Genomic DNA, 25,964 nt, shown 5'->3' on the forward strand with positions numbered 1-25,964 from the left:
TTTGGAAGGATAATGGAGGCTCATGTCAGATGTTTTTGGTCTTCATTTCCTATAAGCTGAGATCATAGGGAATGATGTGAGAGAACAATTTGGGGTTAATGGTAATGTCTGGAAATACTTTTAAGACTTGTTTATGAGGTAAAATAATGAGTAGGAGGATCCACAACGAGGATCTTCACAATGTCAAGACATTTCCAAGTCTCCTGCCATCTCCTCTTTCCTGATCAACTTTGCTGTTTCTGGGCCCTGAGAATCATTCTTTCCCTTCCATTCCTTAAGTCCTCCAGAATCTGTTCCAATAACTGTTAAATTCAGTGTATTCTTTTCAGTTCATCAAACTAATAGACACAATTCAGGTAAAGATTTTTAAACAGAAATTTTATTGGAAGAATTTTGATAATTGTTTATCATTCTTTTTAAATACATCTGAGGTTAAACAAAATATATACATGAATGTCTTCAAGTAGAAAAAAGTGAAATATACATTATGAATTTGTTGTGTTCTTAGGCAAATCATAATTGCTCACTTTAGCATATTCAAACCAAATTACAACATAGTCTTTGACATTCCAACCTAGGCTTGTACTCAAACGTTTATTTAGAAATGTTTTGATGCCATACTCTTCACCACAGGAATCAAACCCAAATTCAAACTTGGCCATATGTTTAGAAACCATTAAAGACAGGGAGGTAAAGAGTTGTAGGGGTGTTTAGAATAGGATTTAGCAATTTTTCATTCACAGTATTTCTGATATAAAAGACCCATTCTGTGTATTGATCAAAGTCACAAATGTTGGGGCAAAATATCACTTGGGCAGAAATATCACTGAATTTGCTATTAGAGGAAGCAATGAGATGATTACTTGGCAAGCTCTTGACAAGATATGTGTAGTTCAGAATAGAATCTTCATTGAGCCTAATCGATGCATGATACATGATACATAAAACTCAAATACTAAAATTCAAAATAAAGTTTTTTTTTTCCACTAGTGAAAAAGGGAAGTTTTACATTGGCAGAAGCAATGAAAAGAGATGGAAAATAAGTAAAGAAATAAAGAGAAGCTCTACTGAAATTTAGTATTTAGAGGGGAAAAAGACAGAGAAGATAAAAACTATCTTAGGAATGTTTAAATCACTTAATGAATACATGTAGTGTTGTTTTTATAGAAGTACCTTCAAGATATACCTTTGAAAGAGTTTTGGATGAAAATACATCTGGGATAAATGAAATAGAATGTTATACACAGGTCCTTAAAGAATAGGAATATGGCAATTTTCTATAAAAACAAAGGGGAGTGTGGTTTCTCATTTGGCTATACAAAATATAAAAATTCAAGTGACCCAGGTTCCACAGTCCCAGTTCTACGAAATTCCTGTCCAACAGCATGCAAAATGGAAAACATCTCAATATTTCCACTGTTCCTGTATTAAAATGAAGGAGCAGCTAGCTTACAGGGCTACTTGAAAAAAAAAATGGCCGAAGTGAATACAAACTCACTTATTTGTGCAAAAATGCCAAAGAAAAGCTAAGATGTCTTCTGTAATAAACAGTAAATTACTGGTTTACCTGTCCCCAGTCCTTACTTGTGTATCCACTGCTGTCTACAATATTTACTCACTGGTTATCCAAACATTTACTAAGTGCGTTAAGTGTAAATTCATGCTAAGTGTGGTGACAATAGGATGTATGAGACAAAGACATTCTTTTTTACAGACTTTCCATCAGGATCAAAATTACAAATATTAAATTTTCAAAGCCATGGGAAGAGTTCAAAGTTAAATATTATTAAGTTTAAGCATAGATTACTACTAATTGTGAAATATATTTCTCCCTTCTGAATAGGTGTCTATAAAATATAATGTTGTAAATCAAATCCTATGTATCCCTCTCATGCAGTGCAAAATTATTTGTACTTCTTGGAAGACAACTTCCTACTAATTAGGTTAATGTCTCTTGGCCAGGAGTTCAGTTTCTCTTCACACACTGGTGCTGACACTATTGAATCAGTCCCTTTTAAGCAGCTTACTCTGTCAAGAAAACTTTACTTTTTAAAAAAAAAAAAAGTTCTTAAAAGTGCTTAAAAGAGCTCTGATTGCTCTTTTTAGCCTGCACAGTTTAAGTTAAATGGCAAAGGTAATAAGCATAAGAGAGCATCCAAAGAAGGAATGAGTCTAACCAATGTATGTATAACAACTATTCCCCTATATCAATTTTTTCATGGTGATGGTTCATGATTTTATACGAGTGTGTTTAGATCTGCTACAACTTCTTGGACCTTTAAATCATTGTAGAATGACATACAAAAAAGAGTAGTTGTCACCAAGAAGTACTGGATCTAGAGTCAGTGCTCTACCACTGGCTATCCCCCAGTTAGGTCATTTACATTCTCTCGAAATAGCTTCATCTGTCAAATGGAGTTATGAAGTAATTCCTTCCTCACAAGAATGTTAGGAGAATCAGAAGATAAAATATATCCGAAAAAGATCTATGGATCAAAATCATGGAAAAATCTTTCTTTATAAAAATATGAGGATTTTAAATGTGATAACATGAAAAAGGCCATACAAAGAGCCTGATACATAAACACTTAATAAAAGTAACCCCACCCTTTCTGTATAATTTGTAGTTAGGAAATGGTTAAACATAAACCAAAGGCACCCTCATCAAAGACCTCGATTTGACCTTTAAATAGAACTATACTTCTCTGCAAATACTTTTTTTGATACATAATTTTTCATTGTCTGGATCACTAAGGCTTTTGGGGATTGTGTCTTGAAAGAATTCTCTACGAATAAAACTTTTATTGAATGTTCTTTAAAGAATAAAATAATTTCCTTTTGTCAAAGTTCTGGTGAAGTAGAAAATAATTTGTTTCGAAGATAGTGACAGAAAGAAAAAAAGTTTAACTTTCTCTTTTTTTTTTTTAACTTTCTCAAGGTAATTCTTTTAATGAAGAGTTGAAAGTAGAAGTAGCAGTTTAACATCTGGGATTCTGATAAGACTGCAAAATTTTACCCTATTAAAATTTTTGTTTTATTCTATACAACATTTAACGCTCAATTTTGTGTGGCTCTGAGAATAACGTTAAGAATTCAAGAGCTCTCCGGTGACTGAAAACTTAACAAGGATGAAATGATATGACCTATGAATTAGCCTGGTTTCTAAAAAGCACCAATTCACAGAATTTAAACAAAATAAAGAAACTAAACAATCCTTAAATTGGATTTAGTCTTGGGCAATTAACAGAAAAATTTACTCACAAGTTAAAAGTATCCAATGCACACCTGTCACTTTTTTTTTTTTAAATCAGAAACTGGTTCCAGAAGAGTAAAAAAGAGTAAAAAAATTAATCATATCTTTCATAAAGAATACTATGGAAATAATATATTCTAAATCTCATAATTACCTATGAAAAATAAGACAATAAAAAAACTCCATTTACAAAGTGCCTTAATGTACCAAAAATGGAGGTCAGACGTCCTTTATTTAAAAATGCTTCTTCAACACATTTACAAAATTACACTGGAGACAAAGCACAGTAAGTCAGAAAACCTGGATTCTGGTCTTGGCTTTGCCACTAATTATCTCTGTGACCTTGAATAAATGACAGCATTTCTGGGCTTCAATTTTCTCATCTGTAAAGTGAGAGGTAGAATGAGACTGCTTCTAAGGACAGTCTCCTTGGATGTAAAATTCTATGTTAAGCAATGAATTATTTTTGTTCTTAAATCCCAGCATTATATAAGAGGATGCTACCATATTAATAATTCTGTAAAACTGATTATACCATGGTAGGTAAAAACATTATAGAACTCTGATCATCTGCATCTGGAGTCAACGATTTGGCTGCTTTACAAAGGTGCACAAAAGTCACAGTATTTTGGTTATTGGTGTTTACCAGTAGGCTTTGCTGAAGAACGCTGGAGCATTCCAGGTACATGGGAAATGCCAGTAACATCTGTTACCACTTCTTTATGCCTCTGCAGAAGATGCCATGGGGATGTGGGAGGAACACTGAGCTACAGATAAACTAGATACTGTCCTTCACAAAGTGCACAAGGAGTAAGCAAAATAAGGGAGCCGTACATAGGTTAAGCCCTTCATCTCTATAAATATAATCTAGATTTAAAAACACAAAACTAGTATAGGTAGATTTCTCTTTGGGGAAGTTTACTTGGCAAGGTAAACATTCCCTGAGCGATACAAATTTTTTCTCCAGAGAATATTTGGTTTTTAAAATATTAGCAAAGTTACACTCAGCTTTTTTTCCCCAAGAATTAGGCCAACAATAGGGACATTCTAAATTTATAAGAATAATCAAGGAGTATTTCTCAGTGAAATTATCTACTTTAGCAATACATCTATGCCAAGAACATTGAGAAGACAAAGTATTTCCTAAGAGGGAGAAGAAAATTCCTTTTTGTCCTGCTGCACACACAGGTTTAAGAACATTTCATTAAAGCATAAATGTTAATGCCAACCTGCTAAATGATATGAACTGGAGATCTCTTTTAACAGGTGCAAAACTAAGAGTTTCATCTCAGTGAAATGTCCTATATATATACTCTATTCCTTATCAAAGAAAAAAACCATACTCATGTACTTGTGTACTGAGAGCGTAGTTAAATAAAGTGATGCATATTTTGACAAGAAACTTCACTTGGAATGGAGGCCTCAGTGAAGGGCAGAATTGGATCTTCAATGTGCACTGTAAATTTTACAGGCCAGTGCAAAAATTATCTCTGTATGTGAAATATCAGTACAGTTTCACATAATTAGTTTTTAAAGGCACACATCTAAAATCCCCACCTTCATCTAGATCTTTCATTTTCCACAATATGCCAGAACCTATAGAATATCCCAGGCTTCTATCAGGCTTGGTAGTGGATGCAAACTTCCAAGTGACTACTTATAATGAAAAAGCAGTACCATTATCAGGACATTTCCTTTTATATTTCCCTCCTGAAACATCGTAACAACTGTTTCAGTTAAATGCATTCTACTGCAGTAATTCTTAGCTTTAGAACTGCCTGGCAGTAAGTAAAAATGTTTTGAAAATACTACTTAATCTGCAAAAAGGGGACTATCAACAGTCCATAGCAATCTGCAGCGGTTTAGAAAAGCATGAAGAAAGGAGTCTATAGTTTTCCTAACACAGTATATTTCATAAGTTGTAGGTCAGAAATAGGGAAACAGATACCTTGAAACTTAGACAAAATCAACAGTGATTTCTGCCACATCAGTGAAAAAGTGCTTATTACTGATCTACATTCTAAACATTCATTTCCATCCTGCAGGGTTTTCCCCCCAACAATTTTATTTTTTCCCTTTCAGTTAAAAGGGAATATATAATACATTGTGATAAAATGAAGTACAATGGGAAAATGTCTATTCAGAACAATTTCTCCATAAAACACAGAGAATATTTAAGTAGAACATTCAAGCACTTATCTCAAATTGCAATTTTATTTTTCAAACACACAAGAGCCTAGAAATCAACTTATTTATTAACTTCCAAGATACCTGTGTTAGGAAGAGTTCTATGTTACCACGTTTACTCAGTACCTTCAATACTTCAAAGTCAATAAAATGCTGCTTTAGGATTCCTGAAAGCAACTGTATTTGTGTAACACTTGCACAGGAAAACGTATGACTTGGCATTTGAAGAATGAAAAAGCAAAGTAACATTGTCACAACCATTTCTGCCTTCACTCTACATGCCTTTTCATTAACAGAATCTATAAAAACAGCAAGGAGAGATATATGAAAGTTTATCACAGACACAGTAGCTTTCATAGAAATTTGGAATTTAGCAGATGTTTTAAGTAAGTCAAACACCCGTCTGTATAACAGAAGCATTTGCAAAGTTTTGAAAACACAGTACACAAAATAATTTAATGTAATAATTGAATTTGATTTAAAAAGCAAAATAACACCTTTTATTTTTTGATGGGATAAAGTAATAAAAGGCAGATTTTTATATATCTAAAGCTATGCTGCAAGTACACAAAAAGACATCTGTATACATTACTAATAAGAGTCTTATTTTGTACAGAATACATAATACCCATTAAAAAAAAACATATACATGACCTTTGATGTTACATTTCTATGCTGGCAAATACATTTTCTGATACAAAGGCACTTTGAAAACCCAATATGGTTTGGTTCATAAGTTTGCAAGGTACAAACAATTTTACAAACGTGATTATATTGAAGAACGTCAACAATTGTGACATTACATATAAAGCAGATTTCCATTTTTCTTTTTTTTTTTAAAATAACACTGGTTTTCTGGGAATGAAAGCATTGGTTTCCAGCAGCTTCAGTGAAACCATTCCAGATGATTAGAGGCCCACTGTCTGAATTTCTTACTGGCTAGGATGAGGGGTGGGAGTGAGGGCATTTGAAATGAAAAAAAAAGGAAACAAACAAACAGAAAACAATACCCTGGAACAAAACTAGAAACCTCAGAAATCAAAATGGTTTGGAGGGAAGAAGCACAGAAGACCAGAAGTCCAGGAGAGATCCTCTTAATTCTGATCCCTTAGTTGTAAACTCCTGGCAGAGCACAATCGGCTGACTCTGCCTGGTCTACTTGGTGCTGGGGAGTTGTAGTGATGATTCCTCCTTTTAAAAGTTAGGTACCATAATTAGGATTGTACAGTACCAGAAAAAATTAGGTCCCCCAAAAGGCATAATTTCTTTCATTCATTTACATGGCCGCAAAGTCAATCTGTACATAAAGCTGTCTCACTCCGGCCTGAAAAGTTAAAAAAAAAAAAAAAAAAAATTAGAAAATCAAACAAACCAATAATAGACTATACATTTCAGAAAAGTAGTAGGAAAAAAAAATTTCTTTTCTTTTTTTTTTGAAAAAGGGAAGAATTATTTTTCTTTTCTGTCTTTGGGAAAGAATTCTCCATTTTTCAACATAAAGTGCCAATAATTTTATTTTAGAAACAAGTATGTTAATAAGTTGCAAAAAAGATTCTCCATTTAGCCCTACAAAAGAAAGCTATGCTACTAATTACATGCCCTGCCCAAGTGAATTTTGGAAAAATGAGGTTACCCAGCTACCATTATTCTGCTGGAAAACACCACAGTGCTTGACTAGTTGGCTACCAAAATCATAAATCTATCCAGTCTAAATCTTCCTATGATAAATGATTTTAAACACTGAAATAAGCATAACCATCTACTGGTTATTGAATTACTTTACACTCCAACTCCTCTTTTCAATTTTGGATATAAACTTGCTATTCAAGGACACTGATCTCAAAATTGCCCCCATCTCTCCTGTTTTATCAATTTTTCTATATTTGCTGCCTATAATTCCTTTACTCTCTTCTCTCTTGAACTCATTTCAACCAAACTTTTGCTGCCAACCACTTCCCAAAACTGTCAAGGTCACCTCTAAATTGCTTAGACCAGTGCTCAATTCTCAGTCCTCATCTTAGTAATTAATCTAGCAGCAAGGACACGGACGATCACTTCCTCCTCCTGAAACACTTTTCCTGCTCTTGGCTTCCAGAGAATACTCGCTGGTTGCCCTTTTACCTCACTTATCAATCTTTCTCAGTCTCCTTTGTGGGTTCTTCCTCCTGTCTTTGAATACTAAACACTCAAATACCCAAAGGCTTAGTCCTCAGATCCCTTCCTTTTTGACACTTGTCCCCTAGATGGTCTCACCCAGTATCCAGGCTTTCAGTACCATCTACATGCTCACACCTTTTGTAGACTGGAACCTACCTACCATCTACCTGACAGTTCTACTTGGATGTCTGACAATCATCGAAACACAGCCAAATTGATCCCTATTTCCTCCCCTCAAAACTGTTGATCCTGTATCTTCTCGGGCTCAATTCCTTCCTCAATGCTGCAACGTAAAAACCTTTCTTTCTCTCATACCCAACCCATTAGCAAACCTGTTTGCCTTACCTTCAAAATAATGCAAATACAGAATCTGATCACTTTACATCACCTCCATTGCTATCCCCTGGCCCAAGTCACTATCATCTCTTGCCTACATTTTGTAACGGCCTCTGATCTTGTTTTCACTCTTTTACCTTTGCCCTCCTTTGGTCTGTTTCCAGCAGAGGAACTATAGTGATGTCACTCCATCACTCAAACCCTACAACAGCTTACCTTCCTCAGTCCTTAGCCCAGAGTCCTACAATGGCCTTCAAAGCTTTCCCATGATCTGGCTCCTATTACCTCTCTGATCTCATCTCTTATTTCTCTCCCTTTGTTGACTCTGCTCCAGCCACACTGGGCCCTCTGCCTGGAACAATGTTCCTCGAGATTGCCACATGACATACTCCCTTTCCTGTCATATCTCTACTCAGATGTCAGTGAAGCTTATTCTGACCACGCTATTAAAAAATGCATTCAATTCATTCATCCAACAAATACAGTTTGTGCATCTATTGGAATCCAGGCACTCTTCTGTCCCCCAGGAATACAACAGCCAACAAAATAGGTAAAAAAATACCCTTGCCCTCATGGAGTTTATAAGCTGCTGGGAACTAGGAAGGAGGGGAGATGATAAACAAGCAAATAAATATAGTATGTCAGATGAGATGATGAGATAGATATTACCTATCTATCTCTATCTATCTATCAAAAGAACAAAAAACAAAAACGAAGCTTGGTGCAAGAGATGGTAAATGCCTCAGCAACCCCAGTCTCCCTACCCTGCTCTCCCTATCTACAACACTTATCACTTTCTAATATATCATAAAACTTATTTGCTGTGATGCTGTTGATTGTCACTCTCCAATGATAATGTCCGAGAGAAAAGGACTTTGTCTTGTCTTTTGCTGCTGACTCCCAGAACCTCAAGTAGTGCCCAGCACACAGTAAATGATTAATAAATACCTGTTGGATGAACTGAAATTCTACTAATTTCCTTCTTTCAAATAAAAACAAATTTTTAAAGATTAAAGCATACAATCAGTTACAATAAGCACTTTCTTGTCAGTAACATAGAATGAAGAGTAAAGTGGAACATCTAAGAGAAAGAAAAGCCGGAGTGAGGGATAAAATAATAACGCTACCTTCTCCCAGGAATTTCTGGGCTCCTGAAAGCATTACTTTCTAGCATGGCTTTTCTTCTAGCATTCCAGTCGGAGGGCTCTGCCCAGCACTAATGAATGTCTAAGGAGTCAGGAGCTGCTCTAGCTGAATAAAAAAGCTGGAAAAGACCCCAGTAGCTTTCCAGCACAGAAAACATGCTAGCGTTTTTGCCTCATTAAAAAAAAAAAAAAAGGAAAGAAAAAGAAAGAGAAGAAAAATCCTTGCTGTGGTAAAGTTCTCTGAAAATACATTGAATTGCACGCACTCAGAGTTTTGTGGCAGAAAAAAGATAGAACTTAACATCTGTATGATTTTAAGCTAAAAATTGAAACAGAATCTCAGTTTCCCTAATTTTAAAAGTGTTGATAAATACCAATCCTACTTATTTCACAAAACTGTTATATATTCATCCAGTATTTGACAAACATTTAATAAATCCTTGCTACATATCAGGCACTATTGTAAGGATCATATGTGAATATACAAGAAAGGATTTTTACGTGCTATAAAAAACAAATTATTATGATTGATTATATTTGATTTACTCAACCCAGAGGGGCCACGTAATAACTATACTTAGGAGCCCTTCTGCAAAATTCTTGTGTATCTAACCTTAGGAGAAAACAACTATTGCCCAAATAAACTGGCTTAATTTCTTTTCTCCTTAACAAAATTGTTAATGAAAGAAAAATGGACAAGTTGGGCTCCCATTATTATCTCTGCCACTTTCCTAACCTCCCCCCCCCATATACAGTGAAGATGGTAATAAGAAATGAGGTAGCCCAAGGCAATAAAAAAGAAAGAAGAAAAACAGAGGCTAGGTAAATTGATCTTTGCATAATCACAAGTTAATTACTCAAGCTGATATCTTTCCCCAGAGGGCCTACTGCTTTACACAAAAGCCCAGTCTAACAGAAAAAGTCATTTTGTTTCATCCATCTGGCTGGATGGGAACACCTTTAAGTCTTCCAGCTTCCCATGTTCCTTTCTCAATTTCCTTCAATGTAGAGAGAAAAAGTGGAATTTCCAAAGACTCCTTTAGGAAGTCACCTACTTCCTGAATGCAAACTAGGTTTTCTATACAGTTTATCCACACGACAAAGACATGACAAATACTCCAGCAGATCAAAACAGTGCTCAGCTCCATTAAATATTCTACCTACCACTGGGATGACACTAAGCCGGCTGAGGGTTGTCCTCAAAAAAAGTGAAAACCATAGAATACTTGTTATGTCTTATATCCTGAGAATCATGTATAAACCATAATTCAGTTAACACTTTTTTAAGTTGGAAGGACAGCTAGTTATTTTTAACATCCATGCTTCTAAGAAAATAAGTGTTAACTTGAAATCATAGACTTACAATACTCTCCATAAATACTCATTGTTGTGGAAAGGAAGACAAATCAGCAGTAAAAATTTAGAAAAATAAACAAGAATACGGCTAAAGAAAATTACTGGGTTGTTTGGATTTCTCTACCAATTCTCAAAAACTGCAGAAACTTTCTACTTTAATTTTTGACTCAATGTAGAATATTAGTCTTTATCCCTTAAAAATGAATTCTTGAAAAACTGCCTTACTCTTCCATGTGAAAACTGAATCATCTCAGAATTCGTGAAATAGTGACTTAATATGATAAAATTACAAGTCATGAACAATAACTTGGGTCTGGGTTCCTTTTTCTGTATACTGGGGAGAATACCCCACCTGTGTTGCAGGTAGATTAATACGTTAGGTGCCTATCGCAGTGCCTGGCATGTGGCGGGCTCTCAATAAGGCTAGCTGCTGCTGCTGTTATTATTTCCACCATCATCAACCAATGGACACTTAACCCCTGTGGATTAATTAAAACCAATCAATCATTATAAAAGATTAAAACCTGCTACACACAGGAAGGGTGGAAAGCTAGCTAGCCACCTGGAAAGGCACAGAGAGCTTCTCCTATTCCCTACTGCCAGAGACAGGAAGGGATCACACACGCAGGACAGTGGTGCAGATGGGAGGTCCTGAATCTGGGGGAACTCCCATCTGGGTTAGTGAGGACGCTTTTTGGTTCCTTCCTGGCGATCAGTGTTAACTTCTATTTTGAGGCTAGAAAATAGAGCACAGAAAGCTGAAGCAGGAAGCTAGGGGTTTAGGACTTAATAGGTATAACAGAAACAGGCAGAAGAGAAGATGGAAGATATCAAGGTACAGTTTCTATCAAGGAGTAAATAATATACATTAGCCTTTATTGTCTTTTCTGCTTTGTGGAATTGAGGAGGGTAATGAACCCAAGCATATTCTAGATTTTTCTTCAAACTTTATTTCTAACCAAAGTGTATTAAAAAAATTAACAGACGATATCAGCCAGTTTAAAACAAGAAACATAAATGATAAATTGCCTTCCTCATCCAGTATCCCATATCCACTTCCTGTTCATATACTAAACATAAATAATAAGTTTTCTATTTCATCTGTTCCCAAATGATAAATCATTTTTAAAAAGTTAGTGCACGTGGTGGAAAGGAGAGGAACTTTTTCTATGTCAACAAAAAACCCTGGATTATCACTTAACTAATAATCCCAAAGGAATCAAAGTACTGAAGAGACTTCTACCAATTCACTAGTATTGCTCTATACTCGTGATAGCAAGCCAACTGCCTTAGCCATTCATGATTAAGTGATAACTATGGAACATGAGAATAAAAAGACATGCTTAATGTACAGTTCCAAAACAGTCACAAAGCTTATAGTTTTAAAAACAGAACAAAATGTTATAATTCTCAAACTTATGTTAACCTTTTCAAAGCTAACCCCATATAAATTTTAACAAGAACAACTTTCTAACCAAAAAAAAAAAATTTAATTCCAATTTAAGATCAGCTATAAGAAAAACACATTAAAATGTCATAGAACCACAAAGTATTGAGAAAATCCTTCTTTTGGAACTAAGGCCACCAGTATTTCAAGTCTTTCTACAAGAAATGTACTTAAAGGATTAGTGTAATTTTTTTCTTAAAAATGGAGCAATTTGAGTTTTATTACTTTTGATAAGTAAAATCTATGATTAAGATATAATTTAAAAATTTTTAAAAACGTAAAAAAATTTAAATTTCATTTCATGAATTGCAAATGTTACTGCAAAGCCTTGGATATACTCATGGCATAATGAATATGCATGACTAGGGCATAAGCAGAAAAGGAAAATAAATTAATAAAAAACTTCAGTTTTGCATACGTCAGAACCAAAACAACTATCACAAAACAACTTTACAATCATTAAATGTATGGAATGAAAACCATGAGAAGGATGACTTCCTTCTGCCTGCTGGGAAAAATGTGTTGAACCATTTTCACTGCAAGCCTAAGAGAGTCCCTAGTCTCTGCAAGGAATGAAATCAAGTGGGCTTGACCTTAGCTGATAAAAAGGCTTAAAATATGTTTTAGAGCTTAAAATTTTCAAAACCCAAATACAGTTTCCAAAACCAAAGAAGCAGCTGAGTAAACTTTCAACTTCAGCCATTTTAAAAGCCAAGATTTCTAAGGTTACCAGAAGAACCTCCCTCCACCTACTTCAATTACAAATTCAGCAGTTATAAGCACAGACACAGCTGCTCGCGCATTTCTAAACCTATAAATTGCATTCCTTCTCAGAGGGAAAATTAAGTGACTTAAGTGCCAAAGTCTTAGGACAGTATGAGGTATCCTAGAGGTGGACAGAAGCTCAGACTGTGAGGGTGGAAGGACATGGTATAACTAGGAGAAAATCGAGACTGAAGGAGAGAATAATGATCTAGAAATGGCAGTGAAAAGCAAGGTTGTTGCTAGTCATGTTCTCCTTTTTGCCTCTGAAAAAGGGAGGAGGTGTGAGAAGGGTTCAGACAGATTGTGTAGGTTTTGCATGCTGCATTATGAAACTCATGGTGGTACAGACTTCTTAAAATGTCTGTTAAGAAAAGACAGTTCTTAAATGTCTAGAGTAAATAAGTGGTACCAGCATATTGTTTTGTAGTAGAGGAAGTCTGGCTGTGGCCTACATTACAAGATTATTTCATTAATTATTCCAAAGGAACATAACCGTACATCTCTATTAGAGAAGAGAGATCGTTTAATTTATGCTAAGGTCCTGAATTTAAACTGTCAGTCTGTCCCTCTCTCTTTCTCTATCTATATGATGCTTAGAAGGGTCTTTAAGACTTCAGAGAGAAAGTAACAATTGAATTGGACCTTTACATTAGAGTAGGATTTTTGTCTCACACAGATAAGTAAATAGTCTGGTGGGGCTGGTGTATGACGTATATGGCAATGAATAATAGTAGGAGAGAGGCTTGAAAAGTTAATTGTGTCATGCTAGAAAGTTTGGGCTTTATCCTGGTGGCAATGAGGAGCCACCAAACTTTTATTTTTTAACTTTTTATTTTGAAAAGGCTTAAAGTCAAAAGAATAGCACAATAAATGCATATCTACCCATCACCTGTATAAACCAATTGCAAACATTTTGCCACATTTGCCTTATTTCTCTATATATGTATTTATTTATAATCCTTTTTACTTTTGCTGAAACATTTGAAAATTAGTTAGACATACTGATACTTTGCCACTAAAGCCTTCAGCATGTATCTCCTAAGAATATGAGCATTCTTCAATAACCACAATACCATTATCGTACCCAAGAAGTTTAACACCTACACAATTATATGAGCTATTGTGTAGTCCATATTCTAGTTACCCAATAGTTTCCTTTGTGGCTGTTTCTCCCCAGTCCAAGATCCAATCAAGGACCACACATTGCATTTAACTGTGAAGTCTCCTCTAATCTAGAAGAATCCCCCATCGTTCCTTTTTTTCCTTTCATGACACTGACACTTTTTAAGAATCCAGGGTAACAGTCCACAGGGTGGGTCTGTCTGGTTGTTTATTAGTGACGGGATTCACATTAACCATTTCTGGCAAGAGTGCCACACAGGTCATGCTGTGTACTTCCCACTGCATCACATCAGGAGGGCTGGGTCAGTTTTTAAACACAGATTTCTTTTTTCTAACATCTTTATTGGAGTATAATTGCTTTATAATGTTATGTTAGTTTCTGCTGTATAACAAAGTGAATCAGCTATACATATACATATATCCCCAAATCCCCTCCCTCTTGTGTCTCCCTCCCACTCTCCCTATCCAACCCCTCTAGGTGGTTACAAAGCACCGAGCTGATATCCCTGTGCTATGCGGCTGCTTCCCACTAGCTATCTGTTTTACGTTTGGTAGTGTATATATGTCCATGCTACTCTCTCACTTCGTCCCAGCTTACCCTTCCCCCTCCCCGTGTCCTTAAGTCCATTCTCTATGTCTGTGTCTTTATTCCTGTCCTGCCCCTAGGTTCTTCAGAACCATTTTTTTTTTGGATTCCATAAATATGTGTTAGCATACAGAATTTGTTTTTCTCTTTCTGACTTGCTTCACTCTGTATGACAGATTCTAGGTCCATCCACCTCACTACAAATAACTCAATTTTGTTTCTTTTTATGGCTGAGTAATATTCCATTGTATATATGTGCCACATCTTCTTTATCCATTCATCTGTCAATGGACACTTAGGTTGCTTCCATGTCCTGGCTATTGTAAATAGTGCTTCAATGAACACTGAAGCACAGATTTTTAAGGCATGGAATCAGTTTCCTCATTAGATTTATGTGTTAGATAATTTTGGAAGCAGTGTCAACATCTAGATTTTTTGCCAAATATTTCCAGCAACCTAGACCAAAATAAAATCTGTGGTCTCTCTCCTCAGATATTCTTGACATGATGTTCTTATTCTGCTGGTATATACAGAATAACCGAGTAATCACTTTTATTTTATCAGTCACTGACTATGTCAACTCATGATGGCATAAACATTACCTGATATAATTTGGTTGCAGTCATGCACTGACTAATTAATGATTCCATATACAGAATTAAGAAAAACTCAACAGCATATTAAGCCATTAAATGACACAGAAGTAGAGATGGCTTTGCTATCAACAAAAATGTTAACATAGTTTGCTTTTAGCTAACGTCACTGACCAGACATTATTCTTATTCCACATGCTACCTGAGAATTCCTAGCTTCAAACATCATATAACATGTCTTATAAGGAGTGTACAGTAAGGGAGAATCTACTTTTTCTTAAAGGAGCTCAAATCAGTACAACAATGAGTAACAGGACTATCTTCATTAACAGTATTCACTAAAGTAAGGATCTCCCAAATTTGACTCTGTGGTTGAAAAAAAACTTTCACACTTACCTCACAGTGTAGTATATATATATTCAATATGTTAAATAGTAAATATTTTTAAGACTAGTAGATACAATAAATTCCTAGACCCTTAAAAGAAGTTAGTAAAAAAATCATACCTGAGTAAAAATATTATGCGTTTGGCTTAAAATCCACCTGGCATCAGCATCAGGTGCTACTACTAATTTCAAGGTCCCAACATAAACATCAGAACATAAGGTCCAGAAATGTTGTTCTTGTAAACTGTAAACTCCTTGCAACTGCTGCACCTAAAATATAAAGAGCACATATTAACATGAACTCAAGTATAAGTACACCCAACTTAAATTATGCAACACATCAGTAAACATGGATTCTACTCTCTAATGAAAAAAGTGGCCTGGTCGGGGGGTGGCTTGAATTGATTAACAAATACCTACTGGGTACTACTATGTTCTGGTACCATGACAGGTGTTTGGGAAGTATAAATGAGCACATATCAAAATTTGTAGGGCACAGCTGAGAGCGCGCCTAAGTGAAATTTACATTTTCAAATACAGTTGACCTGAGAACAGCACAGGGGTTAGGGACGCCAGCCCTCTTCTCAGTCGAAAATCTGAGGATGCAACCAACCATGGATCATGCAGTACTGTGGTTATTTACTATTGAAAAATATCCATGTATAAGTAGAACGTGCAGTTCAAACCTGTGTTGTTCAAGGGTCAACTGTACATCGATCAGAAGACAAATATAAATACATGTGAGCTAAGAAATTAGGAAAAAACGACAAAGTCAACTTAAGAGATAAAAAGGAAGGAAATAAAGGATGGAAATCAATGATCCACAAACTTAGAAATGACAGAGTTCACAATATCAAAAAACGAGTTCTCTGAAAAGATTAACGAGCTAGAGAGTCAGTGTTTCGTATGTAATGGGGGCATGTTTTAGACAGGATGATTCTTCATCGTGTACAAGAGTCAGGAACTACAGGATCTTTGCATCCCCAGGACCCAGGGAACTACATGCCAACATATACCCTTCCCCAACTCATGTGACAACCAGAAAAGGGAGGGATGTCTCAAAGTTTTTCCAGTGGCTCCTTAAGTGTTCCACACCCTTAGGTTGACAACCACTGGCAAGACAAACTCTGATGGCGGTAAAAAAAAATAAATGAACATGCAATTAAACAAAGTACAAAATGAAAATGGAAAAGAACTACAAACAACAGATTTTAAAAACCATAAAACGAAATACTATATGAATGTATCAATATGTGAGTGTACAAAATACTACAGCTGAGTAGAACCCAAACACTTCTCACCACCTCTACTGCTGCCAGGCTAGTTGAAGCCACTTTAGTTTGGATTATTATAATACCTTATTAACTGGTCTCTCTATTTCAAGCCTTGCACCTCTTTATCTATTCTCAAAACAGTAGCCCAAGTAAGAATCTGTTACTTTAGATCAGATGCTTTCACTCTGTTCAGAATCCTCCAGTAGATTCCCATCTTACTCTGAACAAAAACCAGTGCTTTCACAATGACTTACATGGACCCACGTCACGTGGCCCCTTGTTATTTACCTTATTTCCCTCATCTCCTACTACTCCTCCCCTTGCTCCCTCTTCCTCAGCTACAGAAGCCTCCTCACCACTCTGAAAAGTCAGGCACACTCCTGTCTCAGGGCATTTGCTATTCCCTCTGCCTGGAGTGTCTTTCCTTCCAGATTTCTGCCTGGCCTACTTTGTTTGGGTCTTGACTCAAATGCCATCTTCTCAGGAGACCCTTCTCCTGTTATTCTATCTAAAACTACAATGCTCTTATTTTTACATTTCTCTGCTTTGTTTTACTTTTAGGCATATAATGTCGCACACTACATTACTTATGTTATTTATATTGTTTCTTGACTGTCTCCTCTAGCAGAACTCAAGCTCAATAAAGGCAGGGATTTATTTTCGATTTTTATGTTTTGTATCCTCAGCACCTAAAACTGTAAGGACCTAAGCCTGGCCCAAGTAATTGCTCAGTAAATAGTACATGTATGTATATAAAACGAATATAAATTCAATTTTGGTGTTTGCTTTGGTAGCACATATACTAAAATTAGAACAATCAGAGAAGATTTACATGGCCCTTGTGCAAGAATGACATGCAAATTCATGAAGTGTTCCATGGTCATTTCACAATGTACATATATATCAAAGCAACACATTGTACACTTTAAATATACATAATTTTCATTTGTCAATTTTACCTCACTAAAGCTGGAAAAAAAATAAATAATAAAATCAGAAAAGCAACAACAAAAAACACAATTTCAAAAGTCTAGACAAAAATGAATATATTTCTGGAAATACAGAAAATGCTGTAATATAAGAAAAAACCAGAAGATATAAAAGGGCCATTAAAAACTGAAAAGGTAATAAAAGTTCTCTTTCATAAAGCACCCCCCACCCCTAGTCCCAGAGGGCAGACTTTCAAGAAACTTAACATAACCTCTTAGTTTTGCCAGAAAATAAAAAAGAGGTGCTATCTCATATAAATAAGAAATAATCTTGATCCCCAACCAGATAAAGACAATAAATCATAAGCTAATTTCTCTTATGAATTAAATAAGCTAACTCCAACAGTATATTAAAAAATAACATATCATGACTAAGTTAGGTTTATCCCAAGAGGGAAAGATTAAACACCAGAAACTCTATTACTGTTATTCTTCAATTAGTGAAGCAAAGGAGAAAAATCAGTCATTTCAATAAAAGCATTACAATTATTTAATAAAATTCAACCCCTATTTATGATTAGAAGGACACTTCCTTAACTTAATAAAAGCTATCTACCCAAAACGTGCAGAAAACGCTTAAGGAAAAAAACGTTAGATGTATTCCCTTGAAGATCAGAAAAATCTTTACAAAGATGTCCAAATCACCGCTATTGTTCAATACCTCTGTAGAGATCTGGAGGAGATGAACTAAGATCAGAACCCAGAAGTTAAAACAAAGGCTCAATGTAAAAAGATCTTTATAACAATTACAGCAATTTAAAAGAGAAAGAGGGGCTTCCCTGGTGGCGCAGTGGTTGAGAGTCCACCTGCCGATGCAGGGTACACGGGTTCGTGCCCCGGTCCGGGAAGATCCCACATGCTGTGGAGCGGCTGGGCCCGTGAGCCATGGCCGCTGAGCCTGAGCGTCCGGAGCCTGTGCTCCGCAACGGGAGAGGCCACAACAGTGAGAGGCCTGCGTACCGCAAAAAAAATAAATTAAAAAAATAAAAGAGAAAGAAGTTACTCTGTGAAGGGGTTAACTACCGATTCCTGTAAATAGTCAAGAATCTGAATGACCAACTGAACGTCGCAAAGGAGATCCTTCCAACAGATAGAAGTCTGGGCCAAATGAATAATAAGATCTTTTTGAATTCTGAGATTCCCTGATTCTTAAGTAATCTATTTGGGCTGTCAATTAAGAAAAAGTTGAACTTATATCTATCAAAAATATTTATTTTTATCAGAATTTGATGCATGTAGGATCACTTTCTGTAAGCTCCAAGACACTTGGTGGGAAATGTGAGACAATAACCATTGTGCCCTTTAAAAAAACTGCTTTTACTAGGGAAAGAGGTCAAGGTGCACTTCCTCTTTCTCTTTCAGGACTCTGATGACACAGTGGTTTGAACCTGATATCCCTCCACACTTCTCTAAATGGAAATGGTATGCTGCTAGGGAAACAACACCCTGACTGAACAGATTTCTTCTACCTCCATAGATATAGCAGTACAAGCACATTCCTGCAGTTATCCTAAAGCATAAGTTAAGGAATGAGTCTTATAGAAACTGGCATTAACTTTACTCAAATTAAAAAAAGTGTGTGTGGGGGGCTTCCCTGGTGGCGCAGTGGTTGAGAGTCCGCCTGCCGATGCAGAGGATGCGGGTTTGTGCCCCGGTCCGGGAAGATCCCACATGCTGCAAAGTGGCTGGGCCCGTGAGCCATGGCCGCTGAGCCTGCGCGTCCGGAGCCTGTGCTCCACAACGGGAGAGGCCACAACAGTGAGAGGCCCCCGTACCGCAAAAAAAAAAAAAAAAGTGGGGGGTGCTTCCCTGGTGGCGCAGTGGTTGAGAGTCCGCCTGCTGATGCAGGGGACACGGGTTCGTGCCCCAGTCCAGGAAGATCCCACATACTGCGGAGCAGCTGGGCCCGTGAGCCATGGCCGCTGAGCCTGTGCGTCCGGAGCCTGTGCTCCACAGCGGGAGAGGCCACAACAGTGAGAGGCCCGTGTACCGCAAAAAAAAAAAAAAAGTGGGGAAAGTGTAGCTACAGCTGAAAATCTGTGTCGCTCTTCCTGCTCGGACAGTGTGGTTTAACAGAAAGAGCATGAGCTTTTAAAGCCAGAATGATATGGATTCGAATCCAGATTCAGCCACTACCATCTGTAACTTTAGATGAGTTACTTAAATCCTCGAACCTCAATTTTACTCAATTTTCCTAGGGAAAGGAAGATGAAACTTACCCTGTATGGTTAATGTGAAGAAAAGAAACAATATATGTAAATCACTTAATATAGGGACCAGCTTAGAGTAGGCGGTCAATAAATTGCCCCTTTCTCTTCCACAACTATGCTGACTGGTCCTACCTTAAAATCATAAAACCACAAATGTCAAATGGGCAGCACTTCACTTTCCCTATCTCAAAAAGAACTATTCTATACCTTCTCTTTTCTCCTCTGGTCTTCTAATTTCTCTGCATGATTACTCTGCCCTGTAAATCAAAGAGAAAATAGAAGCACACAGAAAATCCCTTATCCTGCACCACCAAATCCACCAGTCAGCCCTCATCTCTTTCAGCACTTTCTGTCTTCCCTTGGGGGATACAGAACCCCTGGCTCCTATCTACAATGAATTCCTCCATAGTGCTTTGGGTTCTATCCTTTTTCACCTTCTCAAGAACTTCATTCCTTCAACAGGTAGTGAAGTAACCTGCTTCACTACCATATCATCAATTTCTTCCTGTCAGTCGACTGTTCCCATCAGTAACACACAGGCTCCAGAACCGCACTGTGCAATGCAGAAGTCACTAGACACATGTGACTAAATATATGAAAATGAAATGAAATTTAAAAATTAGTTGCGCTAGCTCAAATTATTAAGCTTCGAGTACTCAATAGCCACATGTTCCTTGTGACTTCCATACTGGACAACGTAGATTATTGAACATCTCCATTATTGGGGAAAGTTCTATGGGATGCTGTTTTAAAACATCTTATTTTAAAAACAAATTCCCTCACCACTGTTACTATATCTACAGCCAAGCTATCAGCTCATTTCTTTGTTCCCTTTAATAACACTTCTTAAAAAAAGTTGACTGTAACCACTATCTCTACCTCCCCAATTCATTTTCTCCTTAACCTACTATTATCATGCTTTCTCCAAACTCTACTGAAAATGCTTTTATCAAGGCCATTAATGCTGTTCATGATCCCAATCAATGGTCACTTCTCTGTTCCTACTGTAATTGCCTCACAGAAATATTTGGCACCGTTGATTACTTCCTCCTTCTTCAACTTCTTCTGGGTTTTCCAGCTCCCATTCCTGGCTTTCCTGCCTGTGCTCTAAATCTGGAGTTGAAGCTTGACCTAAAGATTAGAGCTTAATCCTCCCAAGGTAATCTCACATAATCCTAATGTTTTAAATGCTAGTCATATACTGATGACTCAAACTCCCCCTAGTTCTAATCAGTCCCTAAAACTCCAGATTTGCATATCCAACCACTTGAGTGACACTTCCCCTAGATGTACAGTAGGCATTTCATTTTTAACATATCCAGAATAGAACTCTTGATTTGGGAGGATTTTCCACCCTCACACCTGCATCAACCTCAACAAATGGTATTAGCATCTACCTAGTTGTGATTCAACACTTTTTCTCCCCTCTGCTAATATAATCCATCTCCAAAAACTTATCCAAAATATCTACTTAGCTCCATTTTCACTTCTACCACTGTAGTCCAGGCCATGATTTTTCAGATTAGAAGATAACAGCCTCTTAACTGGTTTTCTTTGCTTTCATTCTCCCTAGAGTTTATTCTCTAATAGCAAGCAGAATAAGCTTTTAAAAACTTACATTTTGTGACACCCTACCTGCCTAAAAGCTAATGCTTCCCAGTGAATAGAATTAAATCTAAACCTCTTAGTAAGACCAAAACCTCTATATGATCTGTCCTCTGCCATTCTCCCCAGCCTTTCCAGCCACTCATCCCTTTATTATGCTTCAGCCACAATGGCTTTTTTTTTTTCCTGTTTTTCAAACACACTAAATTAGTTCCAGTCATAGAACTTTTCCCATTAGCATTTTCCTTTACTTGGAACACTCTTCTCCAAGATGTTCATGTCTGGCTCCTTCTTGTCAACAAGATTTCAATTTCCTTGAATATGACTTCCTGGATAAATCTGACATAGCCATCCATGTCTCACATGACTTTGTTTTATTTCTATTATAGTAATCATCACTGATATTTTCTTATTTATTTATTGTTTAGTGCCTGTGTTTTCCCACCAGACCATAAATTCTTTGATAGACCCTGACTACCTTATTTACCATTACACCCCTAGTACCTTAGAAGAATATATGACATAAAAGGGGAGCTCACAAAATCTATGCTGAAGAAATGCTTATATCATCTGCTATTCATATTTATATTTTAAAAGAGCTGCTTGATTTCTAGATGAGGACAACTTCTACCACATTTTCTTTAGTGACGCTCAATATTTTCCAATGATTTTATTCTGGTTTGTATAAATGGCATTCATGGTCAGCATTCAGTCTTGGCAGAAATACTAAATTATACACACATGCTACCCATATTTATAAAAGTTATAACCCCTAACAGCTTGGGAACAACCAAAACCCAATGGTTTGGAAGCTTTGAAACTTACCCTCTGATAGCACTGAGGGAGAGTATTTTCCAAAAGGGGAGGAGTTCTCTGCATTAATATTCCAACAGACTCTCTTAAAAGAGGAATAACACTATAGAAAAGGAAGACATCAAACTTATTAAAGCCACATTCTGACAATCCCATCCTTCAAGAAAGTAATAATATACCTCCCAATAGAATATAACAAAGATTTGTCAGAATAATATGAGGAAAAAGAATCCAGCCATTGCTCCAAATTTTTCATGGGACAAATAAGTTATTCTTTAAAGTAAAAGTAAAAGAGCTAAGTGAAATGTATCAATGTATGAAACAATAAACATACTACTGAATAGTACTGGAGCATCTAAAATTTAAACACAGCAGTCGTTCAACTGTCATTTAAAATATGACTTCAAATCGCTAGAATCTTCAAGGATAATCTATAAAGCATATCATGGCCAACTGGTCCTTAACGTTTATCAAATGTTTACATTCATTTATCTGAACAGTAGTGTTAAGGAAAATACAAAAAAATTAATACAGTATATTAAGTTCATTCGTCCAGTGTTTTTCCAACCCGATTATATATCAGTCTTCTTTGATTATTAAAAAAAAATAGAAGCCTGGATATAACCACAGATCTAGTGAATCAGTACCTCTTGTGATAGGGCCGCAAAGTCTGTATGAATTGATGTAATTAGTCCTCAACCAGTATTTGGAAATTATGGCTTTAGGCTACTTGGATGGTTAAATGCACACAAAGCAATTAACAGTGTAATGGTGAGGGTGACTCTAATGCAGTAGTTTTCTAAACCAGCTACATATCAAATTCACCTTAGAGTCTTGTTTGTCATTTCTAACATATTGAATGAGAATCTCTGAGGGAGAGTTGAGGCATCTATGTTTTTAAAAAGCTCTCCAGGGGGTGTCCAATGAGTCATGGGGTGAGGCACTGCTCTATTGCTTGAAGCAGACTGAGAGGGAAGGTCAAGAATAGCTTCATTACACTTAATAGCCTAAGCCAGTTCTTTCTTTTAAACTTGTAGAATCTCAATATTTCTAGAGTAAAACCCCTCCTGATTACAACTATAGGAGATAGAGATCAAAACAAAACAAAACAAAACATATACCTTTTAAGGAAGGTAGAAGGTGAAGTGTACCTTAAAAGATTAGTAGTACTTCTGACAGATAGAAAAGAAAGAGAAGATATTAATGAAGACACAAAGGAACAGGGACAATGCTTGTCTTGTTCACTGTTATATTCCCAAGGAGGCCTAGTAAAGTGCTGGTCACAAAGTGGGCCCACAATAAATACTTGTTGGTTAAATGAATGATAAATGCATAGATATTAGATGTTTTAGAATCTAGATTAAAGAAAGGAAAGGCCCCAGGGAAGAAATTAGGAGACTGTTCCATACTTTGTGTACAGTGATAAGTATTTGGATAGGGAGGGTAAAAACAGGAACAGAAACAAATAGGAAAATTAAACAGATACTGAGAGATATTGAGATATTGAGAAACTGGTGTCCAGGGAAGCAACACCAAGGGCAAGCTTAGAAAACTAAAAGTGTGGAGAGAATAGCAGTAATGAATATAAAAGCTCAACGTAGACAGGAGTTTAAGTCACATTCAAATGAAAATATTCTTCAGATAGTGATTTACAAGCCAAGAATAATTAGATGCCACCTTTAATTGCTCCTTCTCCCTTAAAACCCTCATGCTCTAAATCGCCAAGTTCTCATGACTTAACATTGTAAACATTTCTAAACTCCATCCCCTCCCTGTCATGCTATTACATATGTCTACAATAATCTCCATATCACTTCACTTAGATTATTATAATAGCCTCCTAAATGGTCCCTTTACCTCTAGTCTTATTTCCTTAAGTCTGCTGTGATAGGCAGCTTTAAAGATGGATCCCAATGACCCCTGCCTCCCTAGCGTTCATGCTCTTGTGTAATCCCTTCCCGTTGAGTGTGGGCTGGATCTAGTGACTTGCTCCTAATGAGTAAAGTATGGCAAAAGTGACAAGATGTCGATTCTAAATTAAAGTACTCTGGCTTCCATCTTGTTCACCCTCCTCTCTTGCTCTCTCACTTGCTTGCTCAAAGCTGCCACACTATGAGCTGTCTTACGGAGAGGCCTCTGGAGAGGAACTGAGACCCTCATTCCAACAGCCCAAAAGAAACTCAATACTGTCAACAACCACTTCAGTGAGCTTGGAAGTGGATTTTCCTCCAGATGAGCACTGGAATGACTGCAGTCCTGGCTGACACCTTGACTGTTACCTTGTTAGAGACCCTGAGCCAGAGGCCAGTTAGCCATGCTCAGGTTCCTGAACCAAAGCAAAGATAATAATGTGTGTTATTTCAGCTACGAGGTTTTTGTGTTAAGTTCTTATGCATTCACAGATAACTAATATAACCATTCTTTACAAAGCCATTAGACTAATCTACCTAAAATCAGTATCTGACTTTATTCCTTCCCCATTTAAAAAAAATCCATTAAGAGCTCCCTACTGCCTAGGGGAGTAAGTGTAAGCTCTTTCACATGGTATATTTTTTGATCTGCCCTCCACTAGCTTCACCTCCTATCATTTTTGCTTCACATTTTAAGCTCTCTAAAACGTAAGCATGTTTGTACTTCACTTTCTGCTGTTTTTCCTTTCATGCTTTGGCTCATGCTGTAACCTCTCTAGAATGTCCCTAAACTGCCCTGTAATCTGGCTTCTACTCCTTCTTTAAAATCTCAAGTGTCACCCCTTTTAGGGTATATTCCCTGATCCCAAACTGTCCTCCAAACTGTATAAATGTCCTCTCTGTGCTCCTGTAAAAAATCTGTGATACCTATAGTAACATTGGAGGAAAAATGGGTGGAAAGCAACTGGAATCGGGGTTAAGGATTTTGACAGTGAAAGAACATCGGTTATTCCTTCATCTAACCTGAAGAATAGTGTCTGTTTCTATCTACTGTGCTGTTATTAAATAGGTGAGGACTCCCTGGATTTACCAAAAAGGCGAAGAAAAACAACACAGTAGAATAATAAGGCATAATTCAACCATTAGATTTTTTCTTTCCTCTCTCCATCCTCATTTCTCAGGAAAAAGAAAGGATCAGTCACTAAATGTTTCTATATATCTAATTTACACAATTTTTATGTTTTCCTACTTTCCTTATTGTACTTCTCAGAAAATGAGGCACAAAAATGGTTCCCCTAGAATAACTGTTTGAGAATAAGTTTTTTAAAATTTTTTATACAGCAGGTTCTTACTAGTTATCTATTTTATACATATTAGTGTATATATATCAATCCCAATATCCCAAATCATCACACCACCCCCCCACCCAGAGAATAAGAAACGTTTTTCCATGTGCCCACTAAATTTAGCTATTTTGATCATTTCTTCTCCAATCTTTATCTCAAGAAACTCCTAATAATCTGGAGATATCTGAGGTGGAAAAATCACTCAAATGTAAATCATGAGACTTGGGTTCTAATTCTGCCATTAAATAGCTTCAGGCAAATAGTATAACATTCCAGAGCATCTATAAAATGAGGAAGTAGATTAAATATCTAGGCAATTTCTTCCATCTTTATGTTCATTCAATAAGAAAAAAAAAGGTCAATCTACAAGGAATACTAAGAGAGAATATATTTGGAAATGAAAGAAAATATAAGTTGCCTTTATATTCTAAATAGCAACAACAACAATGCACAACAGCATCATCAAATGAGATACACTTTGCAA

General features: G+C 36.5%; 1 protein-coding gene across 1 annotated transcript in view; it reads right to left on the bottom strand.

Annotated features, from left to right (window-relative positions):
• Positions 1–357: 357 nt before the first annotated feature.
• SLC30A7 (solute carrier family 30 member 7) overlaps positions 358–25,964 on the bottom strand; it is an 80,166-nt gene continuing 54,559 nt past the window's right edge. The window contains exons 9-11 of the mRNA XM_081257363.1: positions 22,237–22,327; positions 15,454–15,603; positions 358–6,764 (exon numbers count right to left, since the gene is read on the bottom strand). Coding sequence (XP_081113489.1) covers positions 6,717–6,764; positions 15,454–15,603; positions 22,237–22,327 — 289 coding nt within the window. The 3' untranslated portion in view covers positions 358–6,716. The remainder of the gene's footprint in view (positions 6,765–15,453; positions 15,604–22,236; positions 22,328–25,964) is intronic.

This window comes from Mesoplodon bidens (assembly GCF_964165515.1).
Source record: "Mesoplodon bidens genome assembly, chromosome: 2".
Lineage (NCBI taxonomy): Eukaryota > Metazoa > Chordata > Mammalia > Artiodactyla > Ziphiidae > Mesoplodon > Mesoplodon bidens.